Source organism: Capra hircus, chromosome 21 (assembly GCF_001704415.2).
Source record: "Capra hircus breed San Clemente chromosome 21, ASM170441v1, whole genome shotgun sequence".
Lineage (NCBI taxonomy): Eukaryota > Metazoa > Chordata > Mammalia > Artiodactyla > Bovidae > Capra > Capra hircus.
Genome location: NC_030828.1, coordinates 18,170,574 through 18,191,066, shown reverse-complemented (window position 1 = coordinate 18,191,066; position 20,493 = coordinate 18,170,574). Strand labels below are relative to the sequence as shown.

At 46.2% G+C, this 20,493-nt stretch overlaps 1 protein-coding gene across 2 annotated transcripts in view; it reads left to right on the top strand.

The window, feature by feature from the left end:
- The window catches only part of NTRK3 (neurotrophic receptor tyrosine kinase 3), a 416,320-nt gene that overhangs the window by 355,259 nt on the left and 40,568 nt on the right, over nucleotides 1-20,493 (top strand). For both annotated transcript variants that reach the window (XM_018066411.1, XM_013972912.2), the window contains 2 exons: nucleotides 7,907-8,079; nucleotides 11,096-11,339. In XM_018066411.1, the coding sequence (XP_017921900.1) occupies nucleotides 7,907-8,079; nucleotides 11,096-11,339 (417 nt within the window). The remainder of the gene's footprint in view (nucleotides 1-7,906; nucleotides 8,080-11,095; nucleotides 11,340-20,493) is intronic.

Below are 20,493 nucleotides of genomic sequence, written 5' to 3'. Positions count from 1 at the left end.
AGGCTCACCCCTGTCCCCTGCTGACCCTCTTCCCTTCTCAGGGACTTTACAGGATGTCCTGTCCATGCCCAGAAAGTCATCTGATCATTTCTCCCGAGTACAGTTGCATGAGGGGTGGGTCGCTCATGGAGGCCCCGAGAGCCGCTGCTCACAGCAGCAAACGTCACAGGGAATAGGAGGTGGGCTGGTGGAGGGGTCAGGTGCTGAGCCTACGGAGGAGAGTGGGTGGGGTTGGAAGGCATGCTCAGCTACCTCCTTGGGATCCAGGTTCAGCCCCCAGGGAACAGCATGCCTGAGGGCTACTGTCTCCTGGCAGCTTCTTACTTAGGTCCAGGAACCACAGGGTTTCTGTGTTGCTGAGCCAGCTGAGCAGATTTGCAGCTGGAGTCCAATAGCCTGGGGCAGGAGGCAAAGGACTTTGCTACTGCCAGTTACCCTCCCCCACCCTTGCTCCAGCTTCTGTCAGTCAGCGTTGGACAAATCTTTGAACCCGATTGACACAGACAAGAATCAAGTGGCCTCCCTGAGGCACCCGCGGGTCTGGGGAGCCCTGCTCTGGAGCATGGAGTGGGCTGTGCGGGGGTGGGTGTGGTGAGCAGGCCTCTGAGGCTGAAGTGAATTCTGCTCCCTGGACAGAGGACTGGGAGCTGAGATACCCTCCCCACGAGAACTCTCGCCAGGGCCTTGAAAGGCCCCTCTTTAATACTGAGGGCTCTGACTAAGCTGCTCTCTTGATGGAAGCTGAATGTTTCTGTGGCTTCGGGGATCTCTGTCCAGTGTGTCTGCAGAGGGTAAGTGCCCTCTGTAGAGGCAGACAGTGATGTGTGGACTACAGGCATAGCATGGGAATCAGAGGCCTGGGTTGGCATCTAGCCATCACTGATTAGCAGTGTGACCTTGATGTTTAATTTCTTTGAGCCTCAGTTTCACTATCTGTATAATCAGTTCAGTTTAGTTGTTCAGTCTGACTCTTTGCAACCCCATGGACTGCAGCACACCAGGCCTCCCTGTCTATCACCAACTCCTGGAGCTGCTCAAACTCATGTCCATTGAGTCAGTGATGCCGTCCAACTATCTCATCCTCTGTTGTCCCCTTCTCCTCCTGCCTTCCATCTTTCACAGCATCAGAGTCTTTTCTAATGAGTCAGTTCTTCGCATCAGGTGGCCAAAGTATCGGAGCTTCAGTTTCAGCATCAGTCCTTCCAATGAATATTCAGGATTGATTAATAGGTGATATAATAGCTCTTCTTTACAATTTTTGTGATTAAATTATATAAAATGAAAAATGTTTCGTATACTGCTTGGGATACAGTAAATGTTAGGAATGAGTCATTGCTCTTTGTTTTTGTCAACATCGTTATACTTTGTTTTTAAGGTTCTTTTGATCATTTTGTTGTTTAGTCTCTAGGTCATATCTGACTCTTTCATGATCCTATGGACTGTAGCCCTCCAGGCTCTTCTGTCCATGAGATTTTCCAGGCTAGAATGCTGGAGTAGGTTTCCATTTCCTCTTCCAGGGAATCATCCCAACCCAGGGATCAAACCCACATCTCTTGCATTCAGGCAGATTCTTTAGCATTGAGCCACCAGGGAAGCCCTTTGTTCGTTTACTTATTTATTATTTTTTTTTTGACCATGAGGAAGGTGACATTTTAGTTCCCTGACCAGGGATGGAACCTGTGGCCCCTGCAGTGGAAGTTCAGAATTCTAACACTGGACTGCCAGGGAAGTCCCAGCATCATTATTCTTGATGTTGATAGTAGCCAAGTGTGCTCAGACATGTGACGTATGACCTGCCAAGCTTATATTGACCATCTAGAATAGGGGTTGTTGAACTTCTTCTCTAAAAGCCAGATAATAAAAGTTGTAGGCTTTGAGGACCGTAGGCGCTTCCTTACAGCGACTTAATTCTGCCCATGTAGTGGGAAAGCAGCCTAAACCATACGTAAATAAATGGGGTTGTGGCTGTCTTCCAATGCATTTTTATTTTTTATAAGAATGGATATTGCCTGTCGACCTCTGCTCTAAAAGATAAATAAGAAACTAGCGTATTGTCCCAGAAAAGGCTAATGCCTATTATTGCCGGCTCTCTTAATGAATAAATTTGCTCAGTGTGTCTCCATAGATGTGGGGTGATCAGAGGAGCAAGGGTGTCTTTAAACTGCTTGGACCAGGAGTGTGGACTTGTTCCTACACTTAGAATCTACCCTGCCCTAAAATTTTTAATTTATAGGATGACACTCCTCTACTGGGTGTTCCAGCATTCGTCTGGGGACTGGTGAAGGAAACTGAGCAATTTTGCGCTTAGAGCAGGAAATGAAATGATGTCGTCAACTCTGGGAAGCGTTTCCCACTGAGTGTTGTGGTGTTAAAGGGCAGTGCCCAGACTGGGTAATGCAGAAAATGTGTTTCTGTTTTCACCCTTTTAAAATGGTTTCCTTTCCTTCTTGGGTCTGGGAACCTTGAGGAGATGAATGTTCTGGGATTTTATGCCATTTGCCACCTGATGGAGCCGCCCAGTGCCCAGCCCCTGGAGAAGATGCTCATTTTCTCTGGAGAACAGCCAGGAAATGGTGCTTCCTGCTTCTCATCCTCTCTAGATTTTACTCCTTTCTTCAGACTCCTTCCCATTGAGTCTGTTCTTAGGTTGAGGCAGAGTAATTGTGGACATCCAGAGAACACATCCAACAATAACCCCAAATTAAGTTTTCCCACAATTGTGGGTTTTAAAGCAAGATTTTTTTTTTCTTTTTTGCCCAGCAATTGCTATGGTGGAAACAAAGAACAGAAATCCCAGTCTCTGTTCTGAAGACTGTTGGGGAGACAGCAAGGGAATATCCATGAAAGAAACAGCAGAACAAAGCAGTGTGATTTGTATGTATGTGTGGTGGAAGACTGACATTAGAAGCGTTTGAAATTTTTGATATTTTAAAATAAGTGGTGCCACCCTTAAACAGTTATTTGACAAGCAATAGTACTCTTGCCTCGAAAACCCCATGGACGGAGGAGCCTGGAAGGACTCATGGGATCACTGAGGGTCGGACACAACTGAGCGACTTCCCTTTCACTTTTCACTTTCATGCACTGGAGAAGGAAATGGCACCCCACTCCAGTGTTCTTGCCTGGAGAATCCCAGGGACAGGGGAGCCTGGTGGGCAGCCGTCTATGGGGTCACACAGAGTCGGACACGACTGAAGTGACTTAGCGGCAGCAGCAGCAGCAGACTCACTCAAAAGAGTTTCCTCTGACAAACAGCTGATAAGAATATGAGAAAGGTGTCCAGCATTATTCATCATCAGAAAAATGCAAGTTGAACCAGAATGAGATGCCACGGTACGTGAAGCAGAATGGCTAAGTCGCAGCGCCAAAACAAAGTGCTGACGAGGATATGGAGCAATTGCAAATTTCATACTCTGGTGAAAGTATAAAGTGGTCTAACTGTTCTGAGAAACAGTTTGGTATTTTAGAACATTAGCATCTATGTGACCCAGCATTTGCACTCTAGGTCTAGACCTGACAGGTTATCTATCTGGCTATCCATATAACTACCTGCCTATGTGTCTGTCATCTCTATCTGTTGATCCGTCTCACCTGTGTCTATCTATCTATCTATCTAATGCATGCATCTATCTAATCTATTTATCTAGTCTCTCTACCTACCTACCTGTGTATATATCTATCGTCTGTATCTGTTGATCTCTCTGTCTCACCTCTATCTATCTAATTGCCTACTTATCTATGGAGAGATATGTTTAAGAATGTTCATAAGCACTCTTTATAGCAGCCCAAAGCTGGAAACAACCCCAGTGTCCATCACTAGCAGCACGGACAAATAAATGTGGTATATTCTTTCAGTGGGAAACTCTTCAACGAGGAAAATGAATGAACTTCAGCTACATGCAACAACTTGGAAGAATCTCAAAATCAATGTTGAATGAAAAAAGACAGATACAGAAATATATATGCATAGATACATGTGTGATTTCACTCATTTAAAAGTAAAAAAAATAAGTAAAACTAAGCTCTAGTGTCTAGGGATATGTGTAGTTCTTCACATGTAATAAAATGTGTTTCAGTATATTAATAAAATTTGAAATTGAAATATCTCCACTCTAATAAAAGAAAAAGGAAATGGAAAGTAGCAAAACACCAAGACTGGAAAAGATGATGTGAAATGAGTCTGAAGGTGTTGGGAAGTGTTGAGAACGGTGAATGTTCTGGCCATCTAGATCCTTCCCTCCTATCCAACTCACAGCCCCACTGACACCCAGAGCTGGGAGTGAACATGAAACTTGATGTACATAGATGGGAGACTGGAAAAGGAAATGTCTTCAGATTTGGTGGGGGCGGAGGAGATCAGAAAGGAAAATTCCAGCTCTTCTCATTGCACTATGGATGCTACAGGAAGGGGCTAGGCAGCCATCTGCCTGGCTTCAGGGACTCCTTGGCAACCCCATTTCCCTGAACCAACAGTTGGCAGCAGCAAGGAACCCCTGCTCCCTCCCATGCCCCTGGCTGGTGAGTGACCCATCATGAAGTTTCCCAGCGTTGAAGAAGATGCTGAGAGGCACACGAGAGTCTCTGAACTGATTTTCCTCCTCAAGATTCCTCTCTTGGCATCTCTTTCCCAATTGCATCAACCCCTGGGGACCTGGGCCACTTACAGCTCTGGATTCCAGTTGCCAAAACAGACCCCTTGCCAATTACACAGGAACTTCAGGTTTAATCTGGGAGAGCTGGAAAGCCCATCCTAAAGGTGGAGAAAGAACCGGCAGAAGAAGAGGTGCAGGAAGACCAAGAGAGACAGCGGTTGCTTTGTGCCCCACCTCCCAAATGTGTAACTCCTTTCTGCCCTGCAGTGTAGGGCACCGGCCTTACGGATGCCGGCTGGCACTCCTCGAGAGCTGAGAACGGAAATATCCGATGGCTGCCAATGGCGTCCAGACTGTGTGAGAGAGAATGATTTACAGAGATGGAGAGTGGCCATTTGGCTGGCCCCAAATTTGATCTGCTTTTCCCTCTAATAAATCCAGGGTTCACATAAATCTTTGTATTCTCCCATCCCACCCATGCTGGGTTCCTTTTTTTCCCCTCTTCTTTTGCTTCATGAAAATAAATAAATCACTGGCAGTCATCCTATACATACCCACACCCCAGCTCATGCAGCTCAGGACCTGGGTCACAGAGAGAGATTTCCTTTCACCATGACCCTCTGCCTTCTTCTGTACCAAAAAAGCTTTGCACACAACTTTGTCCTGGTTGGATGTGAACCCATGGCAGCCTTTATTATCAGGTAGCTTATCTGAGAAGGCAGCCAGAGGTGAAGCAGAAAGCACATGAGATAAGAGCTGGTAAAAATCAGCAACGGACCAGGGGCCCTCCCACATCCCTTTGACCTTGGCCAGCCCTCTAAGCCTGGCATCCTTGTCAGATCCCTTTATTCTGCTGGCAGCCCACACTCTTCACCTTTCCTGACCCTCTCCTCTGCCCTTTCAGATCTTTTAATTTCTGTGCCCACCTTTCCCCCTGGGACCTGCTCATTGACTTAATTGATCTGATAAATTAACTCAAGCAGGTAAGCTGGATAGGAATGTATCCTGGACTTCATGCTCAAGCTGTTACTTCTCGAATGATCTTCGGCAAATCACTTCCCTGTTCTGGACCTCAGTTTTCTCACCTATAAAATGGGAAAGCTGTATGAAGTGGCTTCCAACACTGTGGTCAACAGTAGGATCATTTATTCAACAGATTTTTGGTGAAAATTCCAAGTGTTGAAAAGAAGGAAGGGAGGTGCTTGTTGACATTGGAGTGAGCCTTGATCACTGGCTGAGAGACCGTGGCCCTAGAGGCATTGCCGCTGAGCTTTGAGACCTCAAGGAAGCCCAGCACCAAGAGATCACTGTGGTCTAGTTAAACTCTTAGCTTCTGTCATTTAAGATGTGTGAATGTGTGCTGATCCCCAAACAGGATGGAGCATCAGTTTTTCCAACACCAGAAGTGAGCAGGTGGAAACCAATGATGATATCTAGGGCCCTTTTAAAGCTGTGAGTCCATCATCTCTAATGTATGCTAATGACTGATGGAGGTTTGATGGGCCCCCTCGATACAATTTTCACAGATTCACATTCCTGCAGCGCTGTAAGCCAAGGCATCCCTGTGGATTTCAGCTAATGGGGGTTGCCGTGGCAAGAAAAAGATGTCTGGCTAGGGAGGTTTTTCAATAGTAGCATCGTCTATGGAGGAACTTAGTCTAAATAACCAGAAAAGGCCAGAAACTGGCAGAGGGAGTGAAAACCAATCTCCTGTTAGATTCTCACTACCCTGAAAATGACATGTGAAGTGCACACCCAGTCCTTCATTGCCTCATGTCCTGTCTCTTGGGGTCACTAAACTGTCAGCTGAAGCAAGTGGACTTTTGGCTCCAGTTGCCTTCTGATCTCATGGGGAGGGGAAGGAAGGCTGAAGGCATTTGTGAGCACACCTGCCCAGGCGGCTCCTCCTGCAGGAATGACCCTCCCCTTCACAGACCATCGTTCGCCATGGCCAGCATGCCTGCGCCCCCAGGGCAGCGCCCTATTCAAGATCCCTTGGATGTGCCCTGGCCTCACCCTTCCCTGTTGGTCTTAGAAAGTCCCTGCTCACCGATAAGCTTCTTTTAAGTCTTTACTGAGTTTTTTACAACATTGCTTCTGTTTTGTGTTTTGGTTTTTTGGCCACGAGGCATGTGGGATCCTAAGTCCCCAGCCAGGGATCGAACCTAAGCCCCCTGCATTGGAAGGTGAAGTCTTAACCACAGGACCACCAGGGAAGGCCTGGATAGTCCTTTTGAGCATTGCTCTTCCATTTTTCCTCCTGGGTCCCAGGGCAAGGGGCCTGGTCTTGCGCTTCCCCTGCATACTGGATTCTCCAAAAGGGGCCGAGGTGTGACATTTCCATGGCTGCCGGCTGCCCACCCTCCCGTCCTACCCCGGGACTTAACGGGGTAGGCCAGGTCTGCCCCAGGCCCTAGTCCTGGCTGGGTCCTGGGGCTTCTGCCCATTGAATGCCATTCCCACAGCTCTAGTCCGCCTTACCCCCCAATGCTTCCATCTAGAAGGAGGACGAAAATGCCTTTATAGAAGCCAAAGTGTTCACCTGTGTGCATGTGTGCTAAGTCGCTTAAGTCGTGTCCGACTCTTTGTGACCCCACGGACTGTAGCCCACCAGGCTCCTCTGCCCATGGGATTCTCCAGGCAAGCCTACTGGACTGGGTTCCCATGCCCTCCTCCAGGGGATCCTCCCCATCTCCACCTCACCAGGGGTCAAACCCCCATCTCTTATGTCTCCTGCATTGGCAGGAAGGTTCTTTACAGCTAGCGCCACCTGGGAAGCCCCGTTGTTTCTCTACAAATATTCGCTTCTTCGCAATCTAAAATCAAGGAAGAGAAAGAGTAAGGAAACTTAATTATGTTGTCAGCCTGATTTCGGATGGGCTGTGGGTATAGGCTAATTTGCAAAGTTAAAACGATTGGGGGCAGTGGTTTCCCCACTGTTTGTTTTAATTGTGAGACCATTTCTTCGAGGAAATCTTAGGGAATGGGGGTCGTCAGGTATCCCACCTCCCAGCTCCCCACCTCCTCTGTCATTCACGTTAATCTCAGAGGAAGCCTAGGACTTCCTAGCTGGCAGATGTGACATAGATACCAGAAAGTTGGCTTCTGTTTCTAGACGGTTCACAACGCTGAAGGAAGCACGAGTCAGGCCTGGCTTTTGTGACTTTGTCTCATGGTCTTTAAAGCTCGATTAAGATCTAACTTGTTGGGGATCAGCATTGTGTCTGGGACGGGCACCAGCTTTCTTCCCGGGAAGGAACTAGACAAGCCCCGGCCTGTAGTTGCTAATCGCCAGTGTCCCATGCTCTTCCCAGGCCCTGAAGGACCCCACGCTGGCAGCCCGGAAGGACTTCCAGAGGGAGGCCGAGCTGCTCACCAACTTGCAGCATGAGCACATCGTCAAGTTCTACGGCGTGTGCGGTGACGGGGACCCCCTCATCATGGTCTTCGAGTACATGAAGCACGGAGACCTGAACAAGTTCCTCAGGTGCGTCAGGACGGCCACCCCTCCCGTCACCCCCACTGAACCCCTGGGTCCTCTCTGGAGCCAGAAGTCCCGCTGCTCCTCCCAACGCTTCAGTCTGGGGATTAGAAATGAGAGGCAGCCTTCATGCTTCTGCATTGCCTCCCGAGCAGTTGGATGCGGACCTTTGCCCCTGATTTCTCGGGAGGGAAGTTGAGGATGCTATGAAAAGTAACCTGCACTCTTCTTCCCGATTCTCAGGTAGACTGAGACGAAGGGCGAGGTCTGGAATGGCTCCAAGGAGGGAGCCCCGAGGGGCCGCCAGCGTGTAACTTCCAACTTTAAGATTCTAAAGGGCCAGTTTTCCCCCTGATGTTCTGAGTAGCTTTCTGAGTTCATGTCTTATGTTCTCGCTTGCAAAGTGAGGCTAGTCCCTACCACGCCTCCTGAAAGCCTCCTTGTCAGAGACTTTTTGATGATGAATAAAAAAGGACAAGGTTACAAACTCATGGGGAGACAGATGGTTGAAAAAAAGGGCAGATTTTCCCCCAGATAAATTTAGAACTGTGCTATCCAGTACAGTAGCCATATATGGCTATTTAAATTTAAATCTACAATGACTAAATTTAAGTAAAATGTAAAAATTCCTCTGTCTCTCCAGACACACTTCAAGTACTCAGTAGCCACATGTGATGAGTGGCTACCATATTGGACAGTGTGGTACAGAGCATTTCCATTAATAGAAAGTCCTGTTGGCTGGCACTGTTCTATAAGGATTGGATTTTTCTTTTTTGTAAAAAGGGTTTCCCCAAGCCTGGAGCAAGATCATCTGGATTTTGAGAGGCTCTTGATAGAGCTTCTAAGAGACTGGAACCCTAGCCAGAAGTGCTGGATGGAGTTACAAATAGGGGTTGGGAAGATGTGAAATCTACCTTCCCTAGAGAAGATAGCATCTCACCAATAGAGCAGAGTTAGCATTTCTCTGCCTCCCACACCTGCTGTCTCCAATTACTGCCCAGATGTGGAGGGAGCAAGCATGTGTGAGAGTGTGTACAATCCAGGGTCTCATAAAACATATTGAACACTCAGGCCCTGGATGCTTTTAGGGTGTGGTCTTTGCATAGCCAACTTTTGAGTTCTACTGCTGAGAATGAGATTTCCAGAGCTCATGTGTGGGTTATGGTAAACTCCAGCATACTCCCCTAAACCTGATGAGCATCCTTGAGGGGGGACATTCAAATGAGTGCTATGCTTTGAAGAGGAAATGGAAGAGGGTAGATACCAGGTTTCCAAAACTGGCCCTAGAGGATTTGAAAGTATCTGTAGGATGTTCTAAACCTCCTAAACTTGATTTCATGGTGAAATTTACTCCTTTCCTGAAGAACTAAGTCCTTAGCATGAGACAGACTTGGGTTCATATCCTGGATGTCTTAGTGATGTAACCTAGAACAAATTATTAACTCTTAATTCTCTCCTGGAAAACAAGACTATTCATAACTGCTTCATATGTGTGTTGTTATAAGTATTCAGTGACTATATTTGTGTAAAGCCTGGACAAGTGTTCAACCAATGGCAGCTATGATTAAAATTATTGCAATATTATTTTATCAGACCTGTGAACCATGATAGTTTCTAAAACAAACAGCATCTTTTCTCAGTACTTGAGATCTTCCTCTTCCTGTGCTTCCATTCTTCTGAAGTCAAGGGATATGTTCTGTTTTTCCATCAAACCCTCCTCATTGATTCAATGGTACATTCAGACCTAAGCAACCCCACCGGCAAGGCTAAACAGAGGTCCTGAGTACTGCTCTATGTCTCTGTCATGCCTACTCTACGGGAAGAGGAAGAAAAAGAGGGTAGAAGGTCCTTCCTGCTCTCGCATCTCCCAGTTGGTGGGTTTTAGGGAATCCAGTGCATTCTTCCAATAAACTGGAATGGAGCTTGTCTGCTGGTCCATCTTCCTTGTGAGCTAATGCAGTTGCTCTCCTCTAGAGGCACGAGGGAGGCAGAGCCCACGAGAGAGGCAATGCCCACAGGAGATAATAAAATGAACGTGTTTATATTTAACGGTGCCTTTCAGTGGAAATTGGAGAAGCAATAAAACAGGCCAAGGCTTCTCTGTACCGTGGGGCTGCTTGGCTCACAACTTCATAAATAAAGGCCTGGGTGTGGTTACGGCTCACTGGGCTTCCTGGAGAAAAGATGAATACTAAAAGTGACTGATATGACAGGGCAAGGTGTTTGGATAACACATCTGGGCCATGATTTGGGATGCAAATCATGGGAGCTGTGGCTCTCTTCATCCTGTCCTGCCATCCACGGAAGTTGCCCAGTCCTAGGCAGGGGAGTGGGGAGGCTAGGAGTGTCGACTGAAGAGCAGTGCTACCCGCAGTGTGGACTGTATCACTACGGGAAGCATCATTACTGGGAGCTTGCAGGAAACGCACTGAAAGAGCTCTACCTAGCCAATCCGAATCGTAAGGGGCGGGGCTCAGGAATCTTTTTAACAAGCTCTCTGAATGCTTAAAGTTTAAAACCCTCCTCCATAGTCACGTGTCACCCATGCAGCTGCTGCAAGACTTTGGCCAGATGATGTCCCTCAGTTTCCTTATCTCAAAATTGGGGTGGGGGGGATGATTAAGGGAATTAGTACATTAGAGATACATAAAGCTGTGCATGGGACGTAGTCAGGGTTATGTAAGTGTTAATTATCATTTAATTAATTACTCTGTAGTAGACATGAAGGAACTGGGAAGCCCCTGGATGGCAGTGAAATATCCAAAAGAGTACATTCACTCCTTGATTCATTAAAACGAGTCTGCCGTCTTCTTAGCTGGTAATCTTAATTGTCACATTTCACCCTAATCAGGCTCACATAATGGAGTTTGGGGTAGATAGAAATAGGCCACAAGGAGGCTGAGAAAAGAGATTTCATTTATCTCTGTGGTGCATCCCAGAGACGAGGAAATCAAGAGGGCATTTCTCCTTGATCTGAACTCTCTCTGCTTCCTCCCTTCTCCTCCTACCCCCACCCCTACAGGGCCCATGGGCCGGATGCGATGATCCTTGTGGATGGGCAGCCCCGCCAGGCGAAAGGCGAGCTGGGGCTCTCCCAGATGCTCCACATTGCCAGTCAGATCGCCTCCGGCATGGTGTACCTAGCCTCCCAGCACTTCGTGCACCGGGACCTCGCCACCAGGAACTGCCTGGTTGGAGCCAACCTGCTGGTGAAGATCGGAGACTTCGGCATGTCCAGAGATGTCTACAGCACCGATTACTACAGGGTAAGGGGGCCTCCCCCGACGCAGCATCCATGGCCCAGCTAGCACCTTGCTCACATGTCTCCGTCATTGTCCATTAACCCTGTTACTCTGGAGCACACGCATACACGCCTGTGCCCAGGTAGACACTTGATGCTTATCCTTTGGCCACGCCTGCGTCTCTACATACCTGTCAGTTTTTCTCTTGATAGCTTACTCATCCCTTCTGCCTGGATAGGAATACACGACTGTATCCTTACATTGCAGTGACATACGCACTATGTTCTTATGTCCATCAGTACTCATTCTTCATGCAAACAGACACCAATATATACATATATATATACACATATATATGCATATATCCCCCAGTGCACACGTGGACAAGCTCAACTCGATGCTACATTTTAACATCTTTCAACGCGATTCCCTACCCGGCCTCACCCACAGCACATTATTGTTCTTTAACATTATCTGGTGACCATATAGGCTCATTTGCAAAGACAGATCTCAATGAGAAGGCAGAACCCAACACAAAGGATCAAAATGGTTAGTGTGTTGCTGAGCAGAATTATCCAAATGGTATAAGAAAGATGAGTGAAGGAAGCAGGTTCTCATTGCCAGCTTTGGAGACAGTTGCAAATGGGCCTTAGGGGAAGCTGTTTGATGGTGAGAGGAAACACTATGTTCAACTTTACTTCAGTACAGTTTTCTACTTTATATTAATAGGTATCTTACTTTGCACCTCCCACATTTTCCCCTTTAGCATTTGAAAATCTTTCCCATGGGTCATGGAGTGATTCTGACTATGTTGTTATTGCCAGGGAAAGGACAAGTGGGCATGAGTGGCATTTTTTTTTCCCCAAAGGAGAAATGTGGGTGCAACCTGTATACAGAGATAAAATAACTTCTGCATATTGATTAGAGAAGCAGATGCTTCAAGTATATGGGAGATTTACTTTAGGGACTTTGAATGGATGAGGAGTTTGGATGGTGTATAAGGAGAGGGTGGTGCAATGTTTTGGAGGTCGAGAGACAAGGCAGCAATTTCCCTCATCTTCTTTGTATGGAATGAATGATCATATTGTGAATCAAAGGACCCAGACAGGGCTGTCTTTTTGGCCTGAGCACGGTGGGTCAGGAGGCTGGGAGTTTGGGACTGGCTTCTGCAAATCAACTCTGTCTGGATGCTCATGATGGCTTTGCCTAAAAAACCTTGCCCAGACATTATAATGAATCACTCAAGACACTTTATCTTATATCTTTTTAACTTTTAATTTTGCTTTGGGGCGTAACCAATGAACAATGTTGTGGTAGTTCCAGGTGGACAGCAAAGGGACTCAGCCATACATATGCATGTATCCATTCTCCCCCAAACTCCCCTCCCATCCAGGCTGCAACATACCATTGACCAGAGTTCCCTATGCTATACAGTAGGTCCTTGTTGATTATCCATTTTAAATATAGCAGTGAAGACACTTTCCTTTAGCCATAACCTGGGGGAAAATGGAATATTTGAGAAACTGCTTTTGTGCCTAAAAATTGACATGTTCACAGTATAACTGAAAGATGGCAGATGATAGACAATCATGAGGATATAAAGCAAAGCAGATCGAACAGTAAGGAAGGTAGAATGCCAGCAGAAAGCTACCTTCTGCTGACAGAAGAAACCCTTCTTCTGTCTAGCCACCTGCCCAGTCTTAGCATCCCTAGATTTGGAAAAAGAAGCATAATGTAGTGGTAGGCATAGACTGATAGGCAGGACAGACCTGGCAGGAAATATCAAAGTGGAGTCTTTCTTTAGCATCTAGACCAATTTTTTTCCAGTTGTTTCCAAGAGAAGCATTGGTGTGGTTACCAAGGGACCATGGGTCATAGATTTCGTGAGTCTAGCTGGAGCTGGCACCATTTAATTGCCTCTGCACTCTGTGTAATGGGGTTTGCTGGCCTGTCTGGCTGAGCTCAGATTTATGTTGGTGTTGATAAAAGCTAGGGATGGATCATTGTTTTTCTGTGTGAGGCAGATTTTGATTAGACCAATCTTGGGATCTTAGGAAATAGTATCTGAACAGCATGTGTGCAACCTCAGCTTTCAAACTTGCTTTAAGAAGTGCACTTAATATTTCTCCATTCTGATTTTAAAAAGAGAGAGAGAGGGAAAGAAAGAAAAGATCCCATCTCCAAATGATCTTGCTTTGCCCTGACTTAAACAGTTGTGAACTATCACTCTTTACTCCCAGGAGAGTTACAAGAAGTAAATCTATCTCACTTCTGTGGGCTCTAGGGCAGGTTGGAATTCAAGGAAGGGAATGAGATGGGAAAATGTTCTTATACTAGGTAGCCACAGTTCCCTTTGCACGAGGGCTAAGCCAGATAAGCAGAGGCCAGCTGGCTTGAAAATGTATGGTCCCAAAGAAGTATGAAATTTAAAAAGGAGCGCTATTGCAATCCAAGGCCTGCCTCAGGGGCTGCTGTGGGCTAAGGCACTTCAGTTGTGTCCAATTCTTTGAGACCCTGTGGAGTGTAACCCTCCAAGCTCCTCTGTCCATGGGATTTTCCAGGCAAGAATACTGGAAGGGGTTGCTATCCCCTTCTCCAGGGGATCTTCCCAACCCAGGGATCAAACCCCCATCTCTTATGTCTCCTGCATTGGCAGGCAGGTTCTTTACCACTAGCGCCACCTGACAAAGAATCCGCTGGCAATTCAGGAGACTTGGGTTTTATCCCTAGGTTGGGAAGATCGCTTTGAGGAGGAAATGGTGACCCACTCCCGTGCTCTTGCCTAGGAAATCCCATGGACAGAGGAACCTGGTGGGCCAGTCATAGTCATAGGGTCCCAAAAGAGTCGGAGACGACTTAGTGACTAAATAACAACATTGCCGTCAAAACACAGTGCTCCATCAGAGAGCTACATACTCCACTGATGGTGGGTAGATATTATACTCTCCATATTCAAAGATCAGCTGTGTTGTTTCTTCACGTTCAGATGCTCACAATGCTTTAATGTGAACACAGCCCCACTCCCACTTCTGTGAAACAAGACTTGCCTGAGGTCACATCAGTAATAAACTAGTAATAAACTAGGAAGTCTTATTATTCATACTGGATGACATCGAGGTGACAGAGGAGTTCTGTATTGGGTGCAGTCTTACCTGTGTTCACAGCCTAACACGGCCATTAACCGCCATGGAACGTCAATGTATTTTCCTGAAACCTTTATGTAATCATCCCATTTTTCAAACGAGGACAAACATAGTCTCTCAATTGAGTTGGTTTTGATGTTCAGCAAGTTAATATGCATAAAGAGCCTGGAATACACTTCTAACTGGAGAAATTGTTGTTTGTTTTCCTTAGTTCCCATCACACCCCAGGCAGGAGAACCTCAGGGATAATCTTACTTCCAGGTGTAAGTTTTGGGTCAGAGATAAGGCCCTCCTGACCGCTGGGAATTAAACTGGGATAGCACAGCTTCCCTGAAAGAGCAGATCTTTATGTTGACCACGTAGGGAAAATTTCCCTCCCAAGGGTTCAACTTAACCAGAAATACTGGGTCATCAGCACTTGCCTGTTCTTCTGGTCAGTGTTTATAAGGTCCTGCTCATGAACCTTAGAGCCAAGCCCATGTGCAGGTGATTTATGAAAGATTTTTTTTGTTTGTTTGTTTGGTACACCAGTTGAGACTCCAGGGGAAGGTGGTGATTTATTAGATAGCAGGAACACTGAAGGACTCTTTCTGCAAGCTGACACCCAGGACAGGTTTGCACCTCTGGGCTACCGTATGTTACTGAAAGCTACTGGGTCTAGGAGTTTGCTGGTTTCTGGTGCCTAACGCAGCTTCATGCATGTGTGCTAAGTCGTGTCCTGCTGTTTGCGACCCCATGGGGCTGTAGCCCACCAGGCTCCTCTGTCCATGGGATTCTCCAGGCAAGAATACTGGAGTGGGTTGCCATTCCGTTCTAGAGTATCTTCCTGATTCAGGGATGAAACACGCATCTCTTATATCGCCTGCATCAGCAGGCAGGTTCTTTGCCGCTGAGCCACCTGGGAAGCCCGCCTTATGCAGCTACATGCGTAGCATTCTGGCGTGTGCGTATGTTGTGTGTGTGTTTGTATGTGTATACGTGTGCTGCCCTGCCCAGTGTAGATTCCAGGATGCGTTTAGGAGGGCAGAGGAAGTGGAGATAAACTTCTCCTTCTAGTCTTCCTTTTAAATTTCTTAACACAAAGAGGTGCCATCTGGCTCGTGTGCAGATGATATGAAAGTGATGCACAAAGGCGAACTGCCTAATTTCCTGTTACATTTAGAGAGAGAAAAACAAACAGCTCTGCCCCAGAGTGAGTGCCCGAGCGATTTGTTCTGTCTTCTTAAGACTGTGCCCCACGACAGATCCCTTTTCCTTGATGGGTCACTGGCTCAGCCACTTCAGAGATTGCCTTTAAACAGGCTTTGACAAAGGTGGGTTTTGAGTACCATTATATCTTTCTCAGAGTATCAGACAACACTACAAGTTGAGGAGTCAGGTCTGGAATTAGGAAAGTCCTAGAAGAAGAGGAGGTTGGGGTTTCCAGAAAAGAAATATTTTCAGATGTTTTGATTTGGAAGGGAGATGGTATGTTGACACAGGAAGAGTGGTGGGGGAGGGGCTTCGTGCCCCAATCTTACTGAACCAGAGGGCCAGGAGAGTGCCCTCCTATTCACTTTGCCATCCTCTGTGCCTGGCACAGGATTTAGAACCTGGCAAACACCCAGTAAAAATATGAATCAATGCATGGATGACGTCAGAGTGGAAATTCAGAGTGCAGGAAGCGGATGAAGCCAGACGAAGAAGAACCTGAATAGGCATCACTTTTGGGAGGGTTGAGGGGCTTCCATGCTTTGCAGAGCTGGGAGTTAGGATCCAGTCAGGAGGCTCCCCAGTTAATTTCATTTGTTTATTTTTGGCTGTGCTGGGTCTTCACTGCCGCACGGGCTTTCTCTTTTGTCGTAAGCCAGGGTTTCTCTCTAATTGCAGTGCACAGGCTTCTCATTGCAGTGGCTTCTCTTGTTGCAGAGCATGCGCTCTGGGGTATGAAGGCTTCAATAGTTGCAACATGTGGGCTCAATAGCTTCGGCTCCTGAGCTCTAGAGCACAGGCTCAGTAGTTGTACGTGGGCTTAGTTGTTCTGTGGCATGTGGGATCTTCCCAGATGAGGGATCGAACTGTGTTCCCTATATCGGCAGGCAGATTGTTAACTACTGGATCACCGGGGAGGTCCTAGGCTCTCCAGATAAGATCTAGAGTAGATCCTATGTATTCCAGCTGCACCTAATAGTGGCAGAGGTGACAACCAGGATGGCAGCAGCAGGGGGTCCGTGGGTGAATGGCTCTGCCCTTGAGTCCCATCTGATTCTCCCACCTCATGCCTCCCCACCCTATCTCGTAAGCCCTCCCACTCAAACCAGCTAAAGAAGAAGTGCTCATTTTACACATGCTGATTGTGGCGCTTTGCACTTTCTCACCAGACTCTTAGTGCTATGCCAGGAAAATAAGAGGGTCTTCTAAGACCTTCCAGGAAAGTAAAAGGTCAGACATTGTTAGTCTTCATTCTATAGCTAAGCCTTGATGAGGGTTGGTGATGTCTTCACGGCTTTGAGATTCCTCAACAATAAGTCAGTGTTAGAACATTCCTACAGCCTTTGGATGATTAATTCACCATGTGCATTTGCTAAACCTGTCCATGCTGGTTTATTTCCCCTTGTGCCAAATTGCATAGCCACTGAGGAGGTCTATGTGTTAGAGACAGGATTCAGTACAATTCCCTATGTGCAAGGATGAGGAGAATGCAATCTTTATTCCCAAGGGAATTGAATTTTCATAGAGTGGGACTTCCCTGGAGGCCCAGTGGTTAAGACTATGCTTCCACTGCAGGGGTCTCTGGTTCAATCCCCAGTCCTGGAACTAAGATCCCACATGCCACAGAGGTGGGGGGGCAAAAAAATTTTTTTTCCTTAGGGAATATAAAATAGGAGGAAAATTTGTAATTCCACCATGATGCAATAGGATGACCAATTTCAAAAGCCCATCTAATTAGATGGATGATTTGGATCTTGAGACAGTCAGTGGGTTGAATTTTAGGAGGAATGAAGATGGCTTGGAAATCGGCAAACTGAGAGAGGGATCTAGAACAGTGTATCACTCAACCAGCCAAACCTAAGGTATATGAAAGACACATGGGAGGAAATATTCATGAGGGGTGGGACCACGGTGGCAGCTCTTGAAAGGCCAACTGTTCTGACATGGGTAGCTGCAGGACAGCCTTGGGAATCTGTCATCTGTTTTAGTGTAAAAGAGGCTATGTGAGGACGAGCCACCAGGCAGTGTCATGTAGGAGAGAGCACCGGGACCTGAGGCCACTAAGGCTGGACGTGCCATGGTCCAGGGGAGAGGCAGTAAGGCTATCGGCCGTGGTGGTAGCAGTGGAGTATGGAAGAGAAGCCATCGGAATCAGTGGGGCTGAGAAAGGTGAACTCAAGGCCAGGGCCTGGGAACTCAAAGCCTCTTGCTCTTTTGAATCGTCGTAACCTTGAAAAAGAATAACAGTGAAACTAAGGGTCAGGATAGATTTTTAACAAATGGATCTTTTAGGCCACCTAGTCCATTCTGCATCCCTGGAGTGTTAGAAAAACAGATGAACAAATGCCAAATCATTCAATTTTAAAGAAACATGAAGCTGGAAGCAGCCTTAAATGTCATCTATTTCACCCCTGTGGCCCCAGGCAGAGCAGCTTCAAAATCATCCCCGACAGATGGTTTGTTTGCTCTATTCCCCTGCATCTCCCGGGATTCCACTGGTTCCTCCTTATTCCTTCCAGCTGTGCAAAAGGAAACTCTCATCGGTGAGAGATTTATCCTTTTCTTTCTAATTTGTAGCACCCTTTAGAAATGGGAAGTTCTCAGTTATGTCTAGCCTCTACCTGCTGCAAAACAAGTTTATCTTGTCCAATATCCTTAGAAGAGATAAACACAGCTTATATTCTAAAACAGACATTAGAACACTCAGGAAAATGCTAAGTAGATGCTCAGTGAGACCAAAATGGCCTGGTATGTCTCATAGGTAATTGGTTGTATTTTATTTGTTGGAGGGGAATCAATGGGATATAAATCTCTCCCTCCCTTGACATGCCAATATATATGTATATATATAATATATCCTTTTTCTGAGAGCAGTTTCCAGGAGTCTCCTCAATTTGGTTTCATCTCCCTACAGTATTGAAATCTAGCTGTTTTCTTTTGTCAATGACAGTGGTGCAAGCATGGAATGGATGTTATCATAGTCAGCCTAATCTCCATGAGGACAGATATAAATTTAAAAAAAAAGGACCAGGGTGAATCCTCATCAGAAAATTTCAAGAACTTAAGGCATGTTTGTACAGGAACCCATCCTCAAGGAAAGAGAAGAAAAGGCAGCGGGGTGTTGATTCACTCCATCTCTCTGTGCCCCTATGGTTGGCTGGCATGGTAGTTTCTTTGTAACTTGACAGTGGAGAGTATTATAATAGACTCTGTCTAGGTTCCCTAAGTATAAAGGGTTGTTTTTTTTTTTTTAATGGCAAACTGAATATATAACATATAAAGATACATAAATTTCTATACAAATATCTTCTTTACCAGATGTAATTAAGATATTTGCATGTAAAGAGAACAGTATATTCCCTTGACTTCCTCCTGGTGGGGAATTGTATTTCTCTCCTAATCCTCAAAGCCCAAGACTTTGTGATCTGAGTCTAAACAGGAGGAGGAGGAGGAGGAGGCAGAAGACTGGGTCAACATTACATTTGAAATTCAGAATTTTAAACACAGTTTTTACTCCTGGTTGTTGACTTTTCAGGTTTAGCTAATCCTACAGGGCAAAGCTGAGGTGGGATGGGGAGAACGTGGCCCAAGAGAAAGTGGGCCAAGTACCCACTTATAATTTAAACTTGCAAGCCAGAGTATTTCCATTATGTAGTGCTGGGTGCTAACATTGAAGAGGAGAAGATCTTCCTCTGAATCTTGAGTTTCTGCTTATGAACTCCAGAACTTAGGAAATTTTATTCAATTTTCTAAGCCTTAGATCCTCATCTGAAAAAAATGAAAACAGTTTCTTTCATGTGGATTAAGTAAGATCACGTATGCAAATTGCCTGGCACCTATCAGGCACTCAGTAGATGATAGTTTTTATGCTACGTAAATGAACAAGGTGGAAATTGTATACAGATCTTCCTTGACTTACAGTGGGCTTGTGTGTGTGTGTTAGTTGCTCAGCTGTGTCTGACTCTTTTCAACCCTATGGACTGTAGACCACCAGGATTCTCTGTCCATGGAATTCTCCAGGCAAGAATACTGGAGTAGATTGCCATTCCCTTCTCCGGGGGATCTTCCCGACCCAGAGATTGAACCCAGGTCTCCGGCATCACAGGTGGATGCTTTACTGTCTGAGCCACCAAGGACAATGGGCTTACTTCTTCAGTTCAGTTCAGTTCAGTCGCTCAGTCGTGTCTGACTCTTTGCAACCCCATGAATTGCAGCGCGCCAGGCCTCCCTGTCCATCACCAACTACTGGTGTTCACTCAAACTCAAGTCCATCGAGTTGGTGATGCCATCCGGCCATCTCATCCTCTGTCGTCCCCTTCTCCTCCTGCCCCCAATCCCTCCCAGCATCAGAGTCTTTTCCAGTGAGTCAACTCTTCACATGAGGTGGCTAAAGTACTGAAGTTTCAGCTTCAGCATCATTCCTTCCAAAGAACACCCAGGACTGATATCCTTTAGAATGGACTGGTTGGATCTCCTTGCAGTCCAAGGCACTCTCAAGAGTCTTCTGCAACACCACAGTTCAAAAGCATCAATTCTTCGGTGCTCAGCTTTCTTCACAGTCCAACTCTCACATCCATACATGACTACTGGAAAAACCATAGCCTTGACTCGACGGACCTTTGTTGGCAAAGTAATATCTCTGCTTTTGAATATGCTTACTCATTGTAAATTGAAAATATCAGAAGTCAAAGATGCAGTTAATACACCTAAGCTGCTGAACATCATGGCTTAGCCTAGCCTACTTCAAATGGGCTCAAACATTTACATTAGCCTTCAGTGGACAAAATCATCTAACACCAAGTGTATTTATAAAAAAGTGTTGAGTGTCTCATGTAATTTATTGA